The 18978-nt window shown below is 64.7% G+C and overlaps 1 protein-coding gene and 1 long non-coding RNA gene across 3 annotated transcripts; one reads left to right on the forward strand and one right to left on the reverse strand.

Moving 5' to 3' along the window:
• The first annotated feature begins 365 nt into the window (after nucleotides 1-365).
• Nucleotides 366-4512, forward strand: LOC138686026 (uncharacterized). The gene is made up of 5 exons (XR_011325346.1): nucleotides 366-578; nucleotides 763-975; nucleotides 1579-2001; nucleotides 3485-3668; nucleotides 4390-4512. It is a non-coding gene; the product is annotated as an uncharacterized lncRNA (long non-coding RNA).
• ADAM11 (ADAM metallopeptidase domain 11) lies at nucleotides 4348-17226 on the reverse strand. 2 transcript variants are annotated; one of them, XM_069786809.1, is made up of 26 exons: nucleotides 17022-17226; nucleotides 15573-15760; nucleotides 14016-14092; nucleotides 13567-13633; nucleotides 13013-13098; nucleotides 12854-12920; nucleotides 12637-12685; nucleotides 12467-12534; nucleotides 12014-12088; nucleotides 11858-11929; nucleotides 11089-11255; nucleotides 10928-11012; nucleotides 10755-10845; nucleotides 10593-10644; nucleotides 10333-10432; nucleotides 9955-10026; nucleotides 9766-9858; nucleotides 9562-9642; nucleotides 9429-9479; nucleotides 8628-8691; nucleotides 8434-8533; nucleotides 8238-8357; nucleotides 7976-8144; nucleotides 7779-7893; nucleotides 6834-6851; nucleotides 4348-6506 (listed from the first exon to the last, which is right to left on the reverse strand). In XM_069786809.1, exons 1-26 carry the CDS (start codon nucleotides 17077-17079, stop codon nucleotides 6166-6168), a joined length of 2526 nt encoding a protein of 841 aa, XP_069642910.1. In that variant the 5' UTR covers nucleotides 17080-17226; the 3' UTR covers nucleotides 4348-6165. The 2 variants fall into 2 exon arrangements, with proteins under 2 accessions (XP_069642910.1, XP_069642912.1); XM_069786811.1 differs by lacking the exon at nucleotides 4348-6506 and adding an exon at nucleotides 7388-7478 and having other exon boundaries at nucleotides 6513-6851; nucleotides 17022-17224.
• Between the last annotated feature and the right edge of the window lie 1752 nt (nucleotides 17227-18978).

Genomic DNA, 18978 nt, shown 5'->3' on the forward strand with positions numbered 1-18978 from the left:
ACTTCAAGCATCATGTAATGCTGGTTGTGTTTATTACCCCAAAAGAGCTCAGTAGCACAACTAGCAGGAAGAAGCCTGCGAGGGGTGTGCGGTCACCACGACCTGTTGTGTTTGCGGAGCTGCAACAAGCATTTACCAAAATTCCTGTGACCGTTTGGTCTAATCCGTTTCAGCTCAGCCTGCCCAGCTCCTCCCAGTCCACCCGAAGCTCGAGTTGCCTCTGCTGCAGATGTGTTGTGCTCAGTAAACCCTCAGCAGCTGGAAACGCTGATGCTCCCCTTCCCCCTGACGCGCCTGGTTTCTGATCAGCGCGCTGGAGTGCCATTTGGACTGACAGCGTTGTGTAAGACAGACGTGCGGAGCTGAGGCTGCTCAGCCTCAGAGACATTTGCTGCTTTTCCCTGAACTACTTCTTTTCTGTGCACTGATTTGTTTCTTGTTTCCAGCTGGAGCCTAAATAACAAAATTCCCATAGCGGGCGAGACAGACCTGGGATCTGCTTTTGCCTGAAGTGTGCCTACTCCTTGTGACCGTTTCTCAGCTGTTTGCCTGCAGAATTTCCCCACGGGGACAAAAAGGTGAATTTCCCTAAAATCTCTGTGTACCAAATAAAAGCCTCAACTCAGAGAGGCACAGCAAGGACTTGCTTTGGTCCTGCTCCGTCACAGGCCATGCTGTGTGCTGGGGGACTTACTCTGGGGGAGAGCCAGAGTGGGCTCAATGCTTCCCATCCTCTCTCTCCTCTTCTCACTCCCTCTCCAGACATCAGTTTCCCACCAGGAACAGAAGGTGACACGGCCAAAAGAAGTCATGCTGTCTTCCAGCATCATCACTGGAGTAGAAAGCGCCTGTTGCTCGAGGGTGTGGGTGCATGACCGGAGTGCTTCAAACAGGGAAGGGACAGACGGACAGCTTCTGTGCTGTGTGGTTGTGTCAGCCTTCGAAGGGTTTCCCAGCTGGAAAACCTGTGTTCTGGTTTGTGGTTGGAGTTCAGTTCGGGTTCTTCATTTATTTGCATGGAAAATGAGGACCTGGTTCTTCCAGCTGCATTGTGAAGCTCATGTTTGGGGTGTTACTTTCTCTCACCTGTGATTTATCCCCCAAAGAAAACTCCTTTCAGGATGACATTTCCCCATTTCACTTCACACGGCAGCATTGCCTCCTGATCATCTGACACCTCCCCCTGCTCTCAAAAGCTGACCGAAACGTCTCAGCTTTCTTACGAGCACAAGAGCTGAGAAGTCATAGCCTCCCTCTGCTCACGCAAGCTGCCGCTCACATGGCGGCCCCCCATGCTGCAGCCTCTGCTCTGACCATGTTCCTGGGGAGTCCTTGAGGATTTTCTTCCTTGTGTGCACCCTAAAAGCAAAGTCTGCCTCGTTAGATTATAGTTGAAAAATTGCAGCCAGATGGTCAATCATCAGCTTCGGCAACCAAAGGAGCGGAGATATTTTAGGTTCAAGGGTTTCCCATTATGTAATGGCACAGACACAGAGGCGGCTGTGGAAGAGCTGGTTTCTCATTTCTTTGGTTTTACTAATCATGAGGGATTTACTATTATTTTTTTGCACATTGCAGGTTTTTGAAATTGGCAGGATGCACCCTTAGAGGCTCGTTACTGTTTTCAGTGAAAAGAGGGGCAAATAAGTCTTTGATTTTATCCTTGTAAGTGACAGCTGCTCAGACAGACACATCCCCCAGGCCTGCCCAAGGGATTGCTCCCTGCTGGCCCTTTCAGGTGTGTTGCATTACAGTTGGATGTATCACATTGTGATTAGGGATAGAGCTCTGCAAGTGACTTCGGAGGAACCGAAAAGCTGATGCCGACCTTGCAGCCTTCATCAGAGGAGCATCTTGGCACCCAGTATGGAAATGGGAGACTGTGGCTTCTCCCTTGGGCGATGTGGTTAACCTTTAGCAATTGTGGCTAAAATCTGGCAGCGGTGGATGAGGAGCGTGGATCAGAGCCGAGTGCAAGGACTGGTCTCTAACATAAAACTGGTGAGTTAGGAGTGGGAGAAGGAGCTTGAGGACAGGCAGGAGCACTGCAGCTTCCAGCCAGCCTGTGCTCTGTGTTTTGGGGCAGCTCCTCTTCAAAAGGCAGAGGAGCTGGGTGATGCGATGGAGGAAGCTAGAAAGGAGCTGGAGAAGTTTGCAATGGAGAGAGGCGGTGGCCTGGGGCATTAGGCACCTCTGAGCACTGGACCCTGCTGCCCCTTGTAGTTTTTGTGGTCCTGGGGAGTTGGCCAAGGAGCATCTCCCTTGTGCTGGGCACATCCAACTGCACTGCAGCGTCCTCGGGAGCCCCATCCTGCCCAGCACAGGCAGCGGTGCCAGCAGGCAGGACCCTGCCCTAAGCAAGCAACATAGGTGGTGAGTGACCCTATGGGGCTGCAGACTGGAGCTGGACTGACTTTTAAGTCATGTTTTTTTGCCCTCCTGACCCTGAAAGCCGTGAATAACTCAAGATTCAGAAACAGTCTGTGCATCTGGAATATTTCTGGCTCACTCATCCTGCTGGTATCTAGACAGCAGCCCAAAATAGCTCCTTGCCAAGATGCATCTCAAGTTGTGGCTGGTAGGGAATCTGCAGCTAAAATCCTTAAGGCATATAAAGATGTCTCCGCTGCGATGGGCTCACGGTGTTGTGGGGAGGAGCGGCGCTGAAGCCTTGCCCTGGCAGGGGAGGACACTGCAGCTGAGGAGGCAGCGAGGATGAGGGGTGGCTCTTGGCGCAGACCCCCCGGCTCAGCCGGCTGCTCGCCCCACGCTCCCTTCTGTGGCCAGAGGGTTCTCCAGCATCTTCCCCACCCCACACTGCCTCCTGCGAGGCCGTAGCTGCGGGGGACAGAGTGAGTGGATGACGGTGATTGCTTTAATAAGATGAGCTTGACCCTTCTTGAAACCAGGAGAGAGGCCCCCACCTGGGGCTGGGTCTCCCCCCAAGGGAGGCAGCACCCCAGGGAGCACCCTGGCAGCACCCCGAGACGCTCCTGGGCACCCCCAGCACCACAGGTGGGGCAGAGCTGGCAGCTTGTCCTCACCCACCCTGGCACCCTAGATCGTGTACGTGAGCCCCAGTGCTCAGCACCTCCCTGGAAGGTGCTGAATCCAGGTGTGGGTTTGTGCTACATGCATAGCGGGAGACCAGAGTGGGTCCCTCCAGGGCTCTGCAGGGTGAGGGGCACCTCCAACCCCACTGGTCGGGGGCTTGGCCCCACGGGGGTGGGTTGTCGCAGTGTGCATTGTCCTGCATCCCATCCCTTGTCCCTGGCTGGCAGAGAAGAGGGGGGTCCCCCAGGGAAGTGACCCTCTGTGGACAGGGCATGCTGGGCCTCTCCCACCGCTACCAGGGCCATGGGGGGCTGGCAGCAGCGCTTGCGTGGTGTCCCCCATCTGCCACCGATTTTACCCTCAAAGGACCCTAAATGGGGGGGGGGGGATGTGCTGCAGCCCCCTCCCCACCCTGTGCCTTTGTTCTCAGACTCCCTCCTCCCAGCTTGGGGCTGGGGACGGTGGGGCCACGTGTGGCCCTGGAGCATCTTGAGGACATCAGAGCATCTCCTGTACCATCCAGTCCAGGCGTACATGGACTGGACTGGGAGAGCCCTCTCGTGGTCGATGTGCCGAGCAGGAGTCCGGCTGTGCCAAGGAATCCGGCTATGCCGGTCAGTCCAACTGTGCTGAGCTTTGCTGGACCAGCCCCAGCTGAGCATCACCTGGACTGGTCCCATGGGAGGGTGCTCCATCCTCATGGGTCCCCCTGGTAGCTGGGGACCTGTCCCCGAGTCCCCATCTGCCAGGGATTGCTCACCCCACTGCAACGCCAGGCAGGACCCCGCACGGAGCTAATGCAGCCTGAGGGTGTTCCTGGGAGGGGACGGGGACCTGCCACTGTGTCCCTGCGATGGGACAGGGAACAGCTTTTGTGTCCCAGAGATGTGCAAGGATGCTGGGACAGCGCTTGGTGCATGTGGTGGGACAGGGATGAAGCCGTGTCCTTGTGCTGGGAGAGGTGCGGGACTGAGCATCCCTGCAGTGGGATGGGGAGCGGACGTGTCCCCATGGCGGGGCAGCATTCCCGGCTGGGCAAAAGCTCCGAGGGAGGGAGCTCGGTGGCACTCGCCATGTGCCATCATGTCCATGCAATGGGAACCCTGACTCGGATGGTCCCAACCCTTGGGGACGGGCCAGGGTGGAGCGTGGGACATGGGGAGGATGTTGGTGGGATGAGGTGGAGGGGACCAGGGACCGGAGCATCCTCATGGATGAAATACAGGGAGGATCATACCTCCCCAGCACCATACTGCCCACCCCCGGTGCCGGAGGAAGGCAGAACCCCCATCATTTTCCAAATCTTTATTGTAAATAAATTCTGCGACATTGCAGGAGGCTTCCCGAGGGCCAGAGCCAGGGCCGAGCGAGGACCACGCGGCATCTCCGGCAACGGTGTCTCCGGCAGCGGCGACGGCGGCTCCCCAGCGCGTGCAAAGCAGGAGCGTGAGACGAGGTGCAGGCGTTTGGGGGGGGGGGTGGCGAAGCCCCCACCCCATGACCCAGGGCCCCATCCCGGCTGCGGGCGGTAGCGCGGAGCGAGGCGGCGCAGGATGGCGGTGCGGCTGGCGGTGAGTTGGCGAGGCGGGGGTTTGCCACCGCCCCGGTGTGCTTGTCCCCTGCCGCATGCCGGGAGGGGGCCCATCAGCTCAGCCTGCTTGGGGGGGGGGGGAGGTTTGCGGGGGGGGGGTGGTGTGTGTTTTGCTCTCTTGGCTCTGGAAGCACCGGGTGCACCCCCCCATCCCAACCGTGGGCCCTACCTGGCGTGTCCGCAGCGGCACCACTTGACCTTACAGCATTAAAATCATTAAGAAAAAAAACCCCCAATATTTTTATATATATATATATATATATATTAATGTCCCCAAACCCAGTGACAACGGTGGCTTCTTGCTCTGAAAGAGGGGCGTCCCCTTGCTGCGGGGACCACCCCGGCACTGTGGCCGTGACAGCTGTGGGGACTTTGGGGTGACAGTGGTGGGGATGGGGGGGGTTGGTCCAGACACCCCTGTGCCCGTGGTGGCCCCATGTCCCCCAGCCCATCAGTGATACATCACGTGAGGAGCCACCACTGAAGCCAAGCCTGGGGACGTCCAGCCACCCCCTGTCCTGCTGTCACCTCCCGACACCCCGACACGGAGGTGCCCTGTCCCTTGTCTGGTGCCACCACAGCCAAGGGACCCGTGGGCGCCCAGCTGGGCTGTCACACGATGCTGGGGGCCACCACACACTTTGGCCTTGGCTGAGCTTGGGGACACCCTCTGCCTCCGTGGCAAAGGGGCCTGGTGGCGAGCAGGGACGCTAGGCAAGGGAGGGCACAGAGGGGACACCCCCATACCGCCATGGGCATGGTGTGTCGTCCCCTGTTGTTCCCCTGCTGAGAGTCACCAGGAGTGTCCCCCCAATGCTGTCGCCAGTGTTTGAAGGGACCAGTGTTTGCCCCTGGTGCTCCACGGTGCTGTGGGTTGGGTGGCCCTACGGAGCCACCCCATGCAGGGTGACATGTGCCATGGGGATGGGGTGACACATCCCACCCACCTGCCATGGGGACAGGGGACATCCCACCAGGTGCTGTGCACGAGCCTGCTGGGGGGGGGACAGATGCCATCAGCCTGCCATGGGGCTGAGGTGACACGTGCCACCCACCAAGCAGTCCCGTGTGCCACCAGCCTGGGGCTCACCCCATACCCCAGCCCCAGGGTGGGCCCTGCTGTCACCTGCCCCCCCCCAGTGCCACCAGTTTGGGGTTTAGCTGTCTGAGCTGGGGAAGCTGGGGGCGGGGGGGGGGCAGTCCCTGCCCTAGAGACAGAGCGTGGCACCATGGGTGCTGGTCCCCACCGCTGGGGACCTCGGGGTCCCATGGCTGGGTAGGTGCAGCCATGACATTTGGGGGCAGGGGAAGAGTTTGGGGGGACTTGCCCCACATTGGGGGCTGCTGAGCCACTTTGCGGGGCGGGGGGGGCACATCTGGAGGTGCAGACCTGGCCCCCATGGACCCCATCCCAGACCTGGCATCTGGGGTGGGGGGGACACGATGCCCAGGCCCTGCACTGGGGCAGGGTGCTAGCCTGGTCCTGGGGTATACTGGCCTGGTCCTGGGGTATACTGGCCTCATCCTGGGGTACTGGCCTGCCATTGGGGGGACCGAGGCCCCAAAGCTGGAAGATGCTGATGGGAGGGAGAGGGGGGATGTGGGGCTGGGGGGTCCCTGCTTGCCCCTGCAGGTACATTCATCCCAGTGCTGGGAGTGCCGCCGGCCCCAGGGCGGGGGCTGGGGGGGGCCCATACATTCGTGGTGGTGTGGTGGGGGTCGGGGGGGGTGGTCCCGAGTGCTGCCCCCCCGCTCTCCTCCTCGGCCGGACTCTTGGCAGCGGTGCCCCGTTTAATTGCTGTTAATGAGGTGCTGGGGAGGGGGGGGGGAGCAGAGCAGCCCCGCTCAGGCCCCCCCGGACCTGCAACACAGAAGTGGGGTACGTTTAGTGTGGGGCTGTGACACGGGGGGGGGACGACACATGGGGGGACACTGAGCCGAAAAGAGCCAGCATCAGGGGGGCTGCTGCCAGACCCCCCCCCCCAACCACCGTCTCTTTTCAGCTGTGGGGGGCACAGAGATGGAGACAGCACGGCCGGACACACAGCGACACGGACAGACGGGCCCGGCCCGGGGGGGCTCCCACGCCGTCAGGCTGCTGGACGGTGACGGTGACAGTGACGGTGACGGTGACGAGGAGGAGACGATGGGGGGGGACGGTTACACTCCCTGCTGCGCCGGGTCGTACCTTCCTCGGCGGATGTTCCTTGGGGGGTGGCAGGGGGAGAGGAGAGGAGCATTAGTGCCACCCCCCCGTCCCTGCTGTCCCCCCTGGTGTGTGTGTGTCACCCGCCCCCCCCAGTGTCCCTGGTCCCACAGGCAGCAGACGTGTCCCAGTGCCAGGCAGGAGCACACACACACACACACGGGGGGGTCACCGACACAGCCCCCACCCCAGCACCCCATGCTTGGGGACAGACGGGGCCAGGACTGACCAAGGGGTCAGGGTGACAGCGAACCCCCGATGCCACATGCAGGCAGGGCAGGCAGGGCCAGGGGATCAGGCAGGGGCTGGGACAAGGGACCGGGCAGGGACAAGGGGACTGGGCATCCCCGCGGGACCACCATGCTGCAGGTGATGCCCAGCTGGCAGGGGGGGCTGGAGGTGCCCCCACCCAGGGGTGCCTGGGGTGTCCCCAGGAGGGCAGGGGCCTGGCCCTGGCACGGTGATGGTGCGTGGGGGGACGTGGCCGGTGACGGTGCCGGCAGCGGAAGGGGACGAGCCATGCGGCGGCTGCTTACTTAAATCCCCAGCCTGTCCCCCCTAGGACGATGGCAGCCACCAGCACGGCCCCCGCGATGGAGCCGATAATGATATTGGTGCCACTGGGACCTGTGACAGAGGGGACAGGGAAAAGGGGACAGGGACACACATCAGTGGGGGGGACACGACAGGACATGAGGACACAGCCCCAGGGCAGCCCCAGCACTGTGGGGACCTGGAGGGGGGACAAGACCCAGCTGTGCCCAGCGGAGCCACAGCACCAGGGCGGGGGGGTGGTGGTGACACTGGACTCCCAGGGGATGGCTGGGGACAAAGCGGGATGTCCCAGCCTGTGGGGACCAGGGACAGCAGGGGCACGGGGAGCCCGTCCTGTCCCCCACCCCCCACCCCCCCGCGGGGCGCACGGACCCTTGTATCGCTCAGTCTCCCCCGTCGGCTTCGGCTCAGGGATGGGGTCGTAGACACTGCAGTCCTTCCCCGTCCACTCGGCCCGGCAGATGCACTTGCCCTCATTGCTGCAAACCTGCGAGGGCACGGTGTCACCCCTCCACGCTGCCGCGACACCCCCCTGAGTCCCCTTTGTCCCCCCCTCCTGTGTCCCTCACCCCATGGTCGAAGCAGATCTTCCCGTCCCAGCTGCCGGGGCAGGAGCTGAAGTTAAAGGCCGTGGCTGGAAGGCATTTGCGGTCGAGACACAGCATGCCGGGCCCGCAGGGCGTCCCGTCCTCCACATAGCTCAGGTCTGAGCCATCCACCAGCTGCACGTGGCCTCCCCTGTGCCAGGATGGCGAGAGTGGGTGACACCAGGACCCCCCCCCCCACACACCCCCCCAGGGACATCCCCGTCCCCATGGCAGTGGCACCCACCTGCAGTCCACGTAGCGGTTTTGGTGGAAGAAGGTGGTGGTGGCGATCTCGCCGCTGAGCTCGCCCAGCCGGGGTGCGCCCGAGATGTTGGCGCAGAGGAGGAAGCCGCAGAGGACGTCCCTGCAAGGCACTGGTGGCATCACCGGTGCCGGCGGGTGGCACCCGGCGGGGGACACGGGGGACGAGGCTCACTCACTGCTTGTTGCACTGCAGCCAGCCCAGACCCTCGCGCCCGCAGTTGCCCCTCTCGGTCCCCTCCACGTTGAGCTTCTCATAGCAGAAGCGCTCGGCCGAGCCTGGGAGAAAATGGGTGTCACCTGCTTGTCACCTGCTGACCTTCCCCCCACCACCACCTTGTCCTGGCAAAGCCACCCCGGGGCTGGCACTTACTGCGGCCCCACAGCGCGTTGCACTGCCGGTCTCTGGTTTTGCAGCGCCCGCCGTAGCATCGTCCCTGGGGAACAGGGAGAGGGGTCATGGGGCTGGGGAGGGGCTTGCACGCGTGTGTGCGTGGACACAGAGGTGGTGTGAGGACAATGACACACACACCCACACCCACACCCCCCCCCCACGTGCTTGGCCCTGGGACCACCACCCCGGCTGTATGGGCAGGGGGCAGGTTCACGGGGACCGGGGACCCACGTGTGTGCACGGCCACGGGACAGTTTTCGGGGCACAGGGAGCCATGCACGCGTGTGTGTGAAAAGTTTGCACGGCCCACGGCTGCAGATGCACGTGGATGAGGGAGGCTCGCACGGGCCATCGCTGCAGGCGCCTGTGCACAAGGAAGCAGCACACGGACAAGAAAAATTACAAGGTGCCAGGGCCACAGCCATGCGCAAACACAGACACACGGGAAGGTGCGTGGCACAGGGACCACAGCCCGGGTTTGCACAGTGCTGGGATGATGAACCGCTGCATGGGGAGGGCTTGCACATCCCAGGGACCCCGGCTACTGCAGGATCCAGCTCCCCCCAAACCCCACACCTGTGCATATGTGTGTGGCTCAGCCGCAGCTGCGATTGCTGACATGCCCAAGTACCAGGATGCTGGAGTCTACAGGGACATGCTGGAGCCCAAGGGATGTGTCCAACCCCATGGGACATGCCAGAGCCCCACGGGAATGTGCCCGAGCTCACAGGACATGCCCGAGCCCCACGGCTGTGTCCCACCATGCCGGGCTGGACTCACCTGCTCGTTTTCACAGAAGTAGCCGTCCAGCTTGTGGAGGTTGGGGGGACACTGGGGGACATGGAGAAGAGGACGGGTGATGCCACATGGCCCCGAAACGCATCCCCCCGCTTCCCCCTCCAGCCCAGCTCACCTGGCTGGAGTCCCCAGTGCAGGTCTCAGGAATGTCGCACTCGTTCACGGCCTCCCGGCAGGACACGCCACGTGGCTCGTACTGCACCCAGGGGGGATGAAGCCACCACATCAGGAGCCCACAGCACAGGAACCCCGGCAGCTCGCCGGATCTGGCCCCGTGGGATGCCGGATCTGGCCCCCCCCACCCCCCGCGGCCCCACACCTTGCAGCCTTTGCAGCAGAGCCCATCGCTGCACATGGCGTCGTGGGTCAGCGTGCACTTCTTGCAGCAGTTTCCCCCGCTCTTCGCGCACTCCTGCCGGGACAGCAGCCGGCGTGGCACGTCAGCCACCCGGCAATGCCGGCAGCCCCCGGGCACGGCCGCGGCGAGCAGACCTCGGTCCCCACTCACCGCCAGCGAGCCGCAGTCGCACTCCTCTCCTGCCTCCACGAAGCCGTTGCCGCACTCCGGAGGGTCCAGGAGCTGCCGGGATCGAGGTGGGGGGAAGCGAGAGCTACTGGGGGTGTCCCCAAGCAGGGTGCTGCCACAATCCCCCCCCAAAAGGGCATCGCATCCCCAGGGGAACGGCAGGATGCCGACACTGCTTGCTTTTTGCCATCAAGCATGAGGGTCCGGCTCTGTTCCCCGCCGGGGACACCAGGTTTGATGCTGGCACCGTTACCTTGGACGTGGCAAGGGCTGGGGGAGACCGCAAGTCCCGAGGGACCCTTGGAGCTGCCCCAGGGGCGTTGCTTCCCCAGGGCTCGGAGGGTCAGGGGGGGCCGTTACCTTCAGGGGTTTGTTGAAGAGGCAGCTGCCGCCGCCGTCCTGCAGGAACTGGTTGTACTCATCAATGCTGCAGCGGGAGAACTTCCGCGGGAGGTAGTACCTGCAGGGCGGGGGCCACCGTCACCCCCCTGTACCCCCCCGGGTGGCATCGCCAGGCACGGCTGGTCACCCAAAACGGGGCAGGACCCTCGGCGATGTCCCCAGCAGTGACACAAGGCATGCGGGGGACGATGGCAGTGCCACCCTGAGCGGGCACCCACCCTGTGTCCTCCATGATGCAGCCCAGCCACGAGTCCGGACACCGGCAGTCCCCTGGGAGGAGAGGAGATGGGCTGGGGGTGCCAGCTGTCCGGCTGCTGGCTTGGTGTCCCCACAGTGTCCCTGCAGTGTCCCCATCCCGCTCCCGGGGGGGTGGCAGGTACCTGCGGCCGTGCGGTGCTTGTTCCACATCATGCCCACGTTCTGCCCCAGCGTCTGCGCCAGCGTCACCGCCATGGCCGCCACGTTGCCGTACTGCACCGGAGGGACGGGGGAGTCACTGGAGGGACCCCCCCATTCCCAGCCCGCTCTCATGGGGGGGTCTCGCCGCACCCACCTCGTTGACGCCCCCGGCGCGGGCGGGCGAGCAGATGCCGCCCACGAAGGCGGTGCCGCTGCGGCTGCTCTGAAACGTCCGACCCCTGCGAGGAAGAGGACGGTGGGGACGGGGGACGGCAGCTCCCGTCCCCGGGGAGGTGACACGGCTGCGACGCTCACGAGAAGAGGTGGACGGTGTCACTCTGCTCCGCTGGTCCCTCGCGCCGGTACTTCACGAACTCATTCAGGGTCTCCAGGGAGTCTTCCCCCATCCGGATCCGGTCTTCCGAGGCCCACGTCTCCATGGCCACCAGCACGATGCGGGTGTTGAGCTGCTCCTTGTAGATCTGTGGGGATGAGGGGACAGTGCTGAGCATGAAACTCCTCCCCGGGGCAAACCCACCAGCTACCGGCAACAAACCCCTGGGGGGCAAAGCCCCAGAGGCAAACCCATCAGGTGCCAGGGACCAACCTGCTGGGGACAATCCCACCCAGGGACAACCCTCCCAGGGACAAACCCACCAGGCACCAGGGACAAACCCTCTGAGGACAAACTCCCTGGGGGCAAATCCCCCAGGAGCTGGGCACAACCCCCACCCCCGGGACAATCCCCTGGGGACAAACCACCAGTGGGACAAACCCACCGGGTGCTGCAGACCAAACCCCTGGGGACAAACAGCAATAAAAAAACAGTGGGACAAACCCCCTGGGGACAAACCCTCAAGGGACCCCAACCCCCCGGGGATAGATCCCCCTGGGACAAACCCAGCAGGAACCAGGGACAAACTCCCTGGGGACAAACCCACCAGCTACTGGGGACAGTCCCCTCAAGGGCAAACCCTCAGTGGGACAAACCTCCTAGGGACAAACCCACCAGGTGCTGGGGAGAACTCCCTTGGGACAACCTCCCCCAGAGACAACCCCCCCCCCCAGGGACAAACCCTCTCACCATGTCGGCCAGGTTGACCACGGACTTGGCGAAGTTGCTGGTGAGAACCACAGACTTGCGGAGCTGCAGGAACTGGGGGGGCACCAGGGGCCAGGTTGGGCCAGGGGGGCCACCCTGACCCCCCACCCCACCAGCTCCAGGACCCCCCGTGCTTACCAGCTGATGGTCGTTCACCACCGCCAGCTCGATGTACTTGGTCTCGCTGTGAACCGTGTGCTGGGCTCGGCGTACCTGCCGGCAGGAGCCCACAGCTGAGCCAGCTCCGGCAGGATCCACCTGCTGAGCCCCAGCGAAGGGGCTTTTTAACCCCTTTTGTGGCTGCTCGTGAGGGATAGTTGGGATGCATGGAGGTGGGGAACGCCACCTGGGTGGGCTCGGGGTGGATCCCCCCCAGCATTGCCAGTGGGTCCCCAGGGCATCCCCGAGCCCACGCAGGAGCATCGTCCTGCAACCACATCCCCAGCACTCACAAACCAGCCCAGCTGCACCCACGGCAGAGCTGTGCCATGGGCAAGCGGCCATCCTAGCGAGGCTGAGCCGGCAGCCAGACACCAACTGGGGTCAAGCGTCCTTGTCCCCTGCCCCATGTCCCCCATTGTCCCTGCTAACCTGCCGCCGCCACCGCAGCTTTGGTAACCCACCCGCGATGGGCTGGTTCAGCGCAGGGAAGAGGCAGCCTGGAGGGAAGGGACAGAGCTGGTGGGGCACAGGACACGGGGCCACTGGGGCCACCGTCACCAGTCCTCAGGGACGAGCGCCGGCTCTGTGCAAAGGCTCACCCGGTCCGGCACAGCTGGGGACACGCTGGATGACGTGCGGTCGAAGGCCCTGCCATGGGGAGACGAGTGTCACAGCCACACGTGGACGTGACAGTGTGGAAGGGGGACCGCCACGTCCCTGAGTCCCCAAGGCTGTCCCCGAGCCGCAGCCAGACCTGTAATGCTGCAGTGGGGAAACTGAGGCAGGCACATGGCAGGTCCCGGTGCCACCACTCACCTGCCCGTGCTCAACGCCCACCTGGGGCTCGATCAGGTAGGTGGCTCGGCCGTCTGAGAAGACCCCGCTGCAAAGAGAGGGGGGGTGACAGGTTGCAGAGGGGTGCAGCCCCCCCCCACAGCCCCCCTTTCGGCCCGCCTGGTGACGGGGGGTACTCACCGCAGGCCGTGGCAACTGGAGAGAGCCACGAAGGAGTAGGGCTGCCCCCGGATCCGGCCCTGGTAGTAGCAGTGCTCCCCCGCACCCTGCCACAGCGGGGAGAGGCGGCTGAGCCAGATGGACCCTGCCCCTGCCCCTGGGTCCCATCCTGCCCGCTGCTGCGCAGGCAGCTGCCCCCCTCACCAGCATCCCCAGGAGCCCGCATCCCCGGGCTGGCGGCTCTGGCGTTCGCTGCCCCTCACCCTTGGGGTGCGCCTGGCACCCACGGCACGTGGGTGGGCACCCACTGCTGCCCGGGGCAAGGCTGGCAGCGTGTGCCAAAGCATCCTGGGGATCACCCATCACCGGCACCCACGTGAGATGCATCCCCCCATCCCCCACTGGGGCAGCACCCTGATGCCTGGGCTGGGCACCCCAGGGGCAGGGGGGGCATCCCAAGACCACCCAGGTGGAGATGCTGAGCTGCTGGTGGCCACTCCTAGGCTTCTGCTGGAGTTACAAATTTGCCACTGTGACCCCAGCGCTGGCACGGCACGGCGCGGCACGCAGCTTACCGTGCTATGGCTGCTGTTGCCGCCCGTGCCGACGTGCCGCTCCACGTAGTGGGATGCGAGGAGGTGGCTGCCGGGATCAGGTGGGTGGGTGAGAGGCCACAGCGGTGGGGAGGAAGAGGAAGAAGAGGAGGAGGGAGATGGCAGCAGCCGTGGCCCTGCCGGCAGCACCCTCATTGTGCACCCACCCACGCACGTGGCATCACCCTGGTGCGGGAACCCCCACTTTGGGAGGGTGCTGGCACCCCACAGGCCCCTCTTCCCCCCCACCCCCCCAGCTCAGCTCCGGTACTGGAGCTGGGATGGCTCCACACAACCCACCCCTGTCCCCAAGGACCCCTGACTTCTCCACCCCCTCCCTCCTGCTGGGGGACAGTGACAGCCCCATGGCAGGTGCCCCCAGCCCCACAGTGGGTGCCCCCCACCCCGCTAAGACCCCCGGAGCTGCTCACTGGTTCAGCTGGAGGTCGAGGGTGAAGGCCGAGCCGAAGGCGCGCACCACGAAGCTCACCTGCGCCAGGTGCAGCCCCTGCAAGAGAGCTGGAGCCGTCAGCTCCCCCGCACCAGCCCCCGAAAGAAAATTAAAAATTAAACTAATAAAAAAAAAAAAACCAACCCAAATATGCGGCCTCTAAAGGTGCACTTTTATTTTTAACCTCCCAAAATTCAACGTAAAGGAAAAAAGCTGTTTTTTTGCCCCAAGATCATCACTCCTGCAGTGCCACGAGGGCACCTGCATCCCATCGCCCACCTCCTCAGGAGCCATATTTGGGTAGGGGTTGCCAGAGCATCACCTCCACCCCCAGCGGGCCCGGCTCAGCCGCGGCAGTGCCGAGCCGGTGTTTCACCCGCCCTGCGGCGCCCGTCGCTCCTGACCTAATTCCTGCCAGCGGCAGCGGGAGCCGTGCTCTGCGGTGCCCGCCTGAGACCCGGCAAACTCGCTGCATGGGTGAGGGTCCATCACCACCAGCATGTCCCCCAGGAGCCCCAGGGCTTTCCACTGGGGGGAAACGATGGCCAGGGAAAGCCAAACCTTTCCTAGGGTGCCCCATCCCCTTGCTGAGACCCCGGGCGCAGCTCAGGACAGTGACATGGGGATGAGGACCCGTTTGCCACCATGCAGCACCCCGAGGAGGGGACGTCCTGGGCCAAGACTGTGTCCACCGAGTCAGGCAGCGCGGCCAGGAAAGGCTCACTGGAGCTCCGCCGGTGCTGCCGCTGGGACCGAACTGCAAATTCCCCGGGATCTGCAGCCGCTCCATCCCCCCACCATGCCCTGGCTTAACACCTCCCTAAAATCCCGCCAGCACTGGCGGCGGCCCGGCCACCCACCGGCATTTTCCGGCATCCGGTGGTTTTACTTAATGCCGGGTTTAAATCACCTTTGCGGCAATTGCAGCTCATTATTTCACTTTTTATCCGGCAAGGATGGGGGGGATCGATGCGCGCCAGCCTCCGCAGCCGCCACTGCCTCTTTGAAAGCATCAACCCCCTCCCCGTGCCGGATGGGACGTGTGTGCCGGCTCCCCGAAATGCCAGGCAAACCAGCCGCCGGTCCCGGGGTGAAGGTCGCCGGCCAGCGTGGATGCACCAAGCCCAGGGTGGGAAAACAGCTGCGGCTTGGGGGGTGGCACCGGGTGGGATGCATGGGGCTGCTCCCACGTGGCCTGGATCCGTCCTCCCTGGCGCCGGAGCCATGAGCCCATTCATTCTGCAGGAGACCTGCCTGCTGCCTGCCTGCCCGCTCCCATTTCATCTCTCCTAACACCCGCGCGCGCATCCCCGGTACCCAGATTTAATGGGATTTCGGGGCACACATCGATGCCCCACTGGGGAGGGGAACAGCGGTAGTATGGTCCCCGGGGGGATGAAGGCCCCGGTTTAGGATGCCGGTGGTCGCGCACATGCTGGGGTGCAGCCGGGCCGGCCACGGCAGCTGCCGGGGGACATGCCCACCCACCCAGGGACCCCCAAAAGAGAGCAGATGGGGGGGGGTGCAGTTCACTTACAGGGCCTCCTCCTCCTCCTCCTCCAGGCTCATTCCTGACCCTGGTGTCCAGCTGATGCTTCTGGACTTCTCCTCCCGAGCTGTGCCCCACCAGCCTGCTGGGGTGGGTGATTTGGGAAACGACCCGCCCGTCCTGCCATCCGGCCCGGGGAAGCCTCCGCTGCAGCGAGCCGGCCTGCGCGGCGGGACCTGTGGGCGAGGGGAGCAGGTCATGGTGGCCCAGGGACGGCTGGGGACACGGGGGGCTGGGGACAAGGAGGGATGGGGATAGGGATGCGCTCTAGGGTGACCCAAGTGTGGCACTGCATCCCCAAGGGGACACCCCTGTCCCGGAGGGAATACCCAGGGGACGTGGAGGGTGGGTATGGGGACATGTCCCAGGGTGGATGGTGGGTGATATGGGGGGGACACCCAGGTACGGTGGTGCGTCCAGGAGGGGACACCCAGCAAGCACAGGCTGGGGGGTGCCTGGGGGACGTGGGGGACCAGTATGGGGACACATCTGGGAGGGGAAGCTCAGGGGGCCTTGGACACAGTGGCATGTCCTGGAGGGGACACCCAGGACACACGGGTGGCTGGTAAAGCGATGCATCCCACAGGGGGGCACCCAGGGGACGTGGGGGACCCAGAAACGCCATTGCACCTAGAGGAAGCAGGGGGAGGTCTGGGCACAGCAGCGCATCCTGGAGGGGACGTCCAGGGGACAGGGAGGGCCGGGATGGGGACACCTCCCGAGGGTACGTCCAGGGGATATGGGGGACTGGGATGGGGACACGTCCCTCTTCCAGCCCTCCATCACCCACTGGGACACCTCCTGAGGGGGCACGGAAGGCCTTTATGGGGGACACCCCCCAGGGGGGACACGGAGGGGACAGGAGGGCTGGTGTAGGGCCACCTCCAGAGGGGACACCCAGGGGACACCAGAGGGCTGCTATGGGGACACCTGCCAAGGGGACGCGGAGGGCCGCTATGGGGACATCTCCTCGGGGGACACCCAGGGGACAGGGGAGCCGATATGGGGACACATCCCAGAGGGGACCTAAGGGGCGGCTATGGGGGGACACCTCCCGGAGGGGACACCCAGGGGACACGAAACGGCGGGGCGGGGGGGGGCCGCTATGGGGACACCTCCCGAGAGGACACGGAGGGCTGGCATGGGGACACCTCCCGCGGGGACGCCCGGGGGACAGGGGTGCGGGTCCGGGCCACCCCCGGCGGGGCGGCAGGTGCGGGGCCGGGTGGTTGCGGGGCGGTGGAACGAGGTGGGGGGGGGGGGGGCCGAGGCCCCGGCCCCTCCCGGGGCGCTGCGGGGCGGCGCTGCGGAAAAATGTGTCGATGCAGCGAAAAAGCCGCAGCGGCGGCGGCGGCGGGGCCGGGGACCGGGGCCGGGGGGAGCCGGGGACCGGGGGCGACGGCGGGAGCGAAGCGGCAACCGGGAGCGGGAACCTACCTGCCCGCGGGGTGAGCGAGAGGAGCGCGGCGAGCAGCCAGCCCCGCAGCGGGCTCATGGTTCCCTCATAATCCGAGCGCGGCCGCGCCGGGCCCGCCGAACCGGGGACCGTCCTGCCCGTCCTTCCGCCCCGGGCCGGGCAGGGAGCGGCCACCGGGCCGGGAGCGCCGCCCCCGCCCCCCCCCCACCCCCACCCCCCTGCACGCGCGCACGGCACCGGGCCCACCGGCACCGGCGCCGGCAGCGGCACCGGCAGCGCCCGCCCCGGGGCCGCCCCGCCCCGCCCCGGCTCCCCCCCCCCTCCCCTCTCTTCCCCGGTCCCGGCTCGCCCGCCCCGGCTGCCGCAGCGCCGCTGGCACCCCCGCGGCATTGCAGCACCGGCGGCACCGGAGCCCCCGGCCGGCATCACCCGCCCCCAGCCGGTACCGGAGACCTCCCCCCCCCGCCCCAGTACTCAGCCTCCTCCAGGTGGGATTGGAGTGGACTAGCTGGTACCAGAGTCCCCCCAGTCGGTATAGGACCACCGGTACTGGAGCCCCCCAGTCCATACTGGACCCCCCCAGAAGACTGCCCATCCTCCCCCAACCAGTACTGCACCCCCCCAGCCAGTACAGGACGCCCCCACCATTGCTGGCCCCCCTCCAGACAGATTTGCCCCCCCCCAGTACAGGATATCCCCACACCAGTACCGTGTCGTCCCCCCCCAGTGCAGGACATCCCCACACCAGTATTGGCCCCCCAGCCAGTAGCAGACCATCCCCAGCCAGTACTGCCCCCCTCCCTCCCCCCAGCCAGTACCAAACCCTCCCATACCAGTCCTGGACTCCCAGCTGGAATTGGAGCCTCCAGCTGGGACTGACACCACCCCCCCCCCCCCCGACTGTACTGAGCTCCCCCAGACCCCCAGCTGGTCCCAAGTCCCTAACTGGTCCCAGTCTCTAACTGGCCCCCAGCTAGCACTGGGGCCCCCAGCCAGTACCAGAGCCCTTCCCAACAGTACTGGAGCTTCCAACTGGTGCCAGGCCCCCAGACATTATCAGAGACCCCCAGCTGGGACTGGAGCCCCCCAACCAGTACCGAACCCCCCCCCCCTCAGCTGGTACTTCATCCTTAACTGGTCCTGGATCCCCAGCCAGTGCCAGTGTTGCTGCAGGACCCCAGCTCTGGATGGAGCCCGGGGTCCTGTGGGAGGATGCTGAAACAGGGGTGCCAGCACCCACGGCACTTGGGGAAATGGGTCAATCCTGGTCCATCACTGGTGGGTGGGTGGGTGCTGTGGGGTCCCCACCCACAGCCAGGCACAACCCTCAGGAAGTACCAGAAACAAGGACCCCCTCTTGGGTTGCCCCAATTTTGGGGGATGCCGCAAGGCCACATTCTCAACCTGGGGATAGCAGAACAATTTTTTTGGGAAAAAACCCCAATAAACACCCATTGATCTTGCAGCAGGACACAACTGTGGGATGGGGGGGTACAGCACCATGGGAGGGTGATGTCCAGCCCCAGGGGGGGATGCAGCACAGCTGGGGGCACCCACGGGAGGGACTGTCCTGGGTGGCACACGGGGGCTCTGAGCCCTGAGATGATGGATAGTCTGACCAGCACAGGGGGGACACTCATCCCTCTGTCGCAGAGGGGGGACTGGAGGTGGGACAGAGACCTCCTGGAGATCATCAGCTCCAACCTCCTGCTCCCTGGGGGTGCTCAGGGCCATACCCCGGCAGGTGCTGGGTGTCCCCAGGGGTGGCGACGGGCAGCCCCTGCCTGCGTTTGACTGGGGGACGAGGGGCACGGCTCAGCCACCATGGTGCTCCAGAGCGGTGGGGGAATTCAGGCACGTCGGTATCCCCCAGCCCATCCCAGAGGCTGGCTGCCCTGGGAAGGCCCCAGAGCCCCCCCAAAAGACCAAGCCAGGGGTTCTGAACCCCCAGTTTTGGATCCCTCACCCTCCTCCAGG

This window comes from Haliaeetus albicilla, chromosome 7 (genome assembly GCF_947461875.1).
Source record: "Haliaeetus albicilla chromosome 7, bHalAlb1.1, whole genome shotgun sequence".
In the NCBI taxonomy this organism is placed as follows: domain Eukaryota; kingdom Metazoa; phylum Chordata; class Aves; order Accipitriformes; family Accipitridae; genus Haliaeetus; species Haliaeetus albicilla.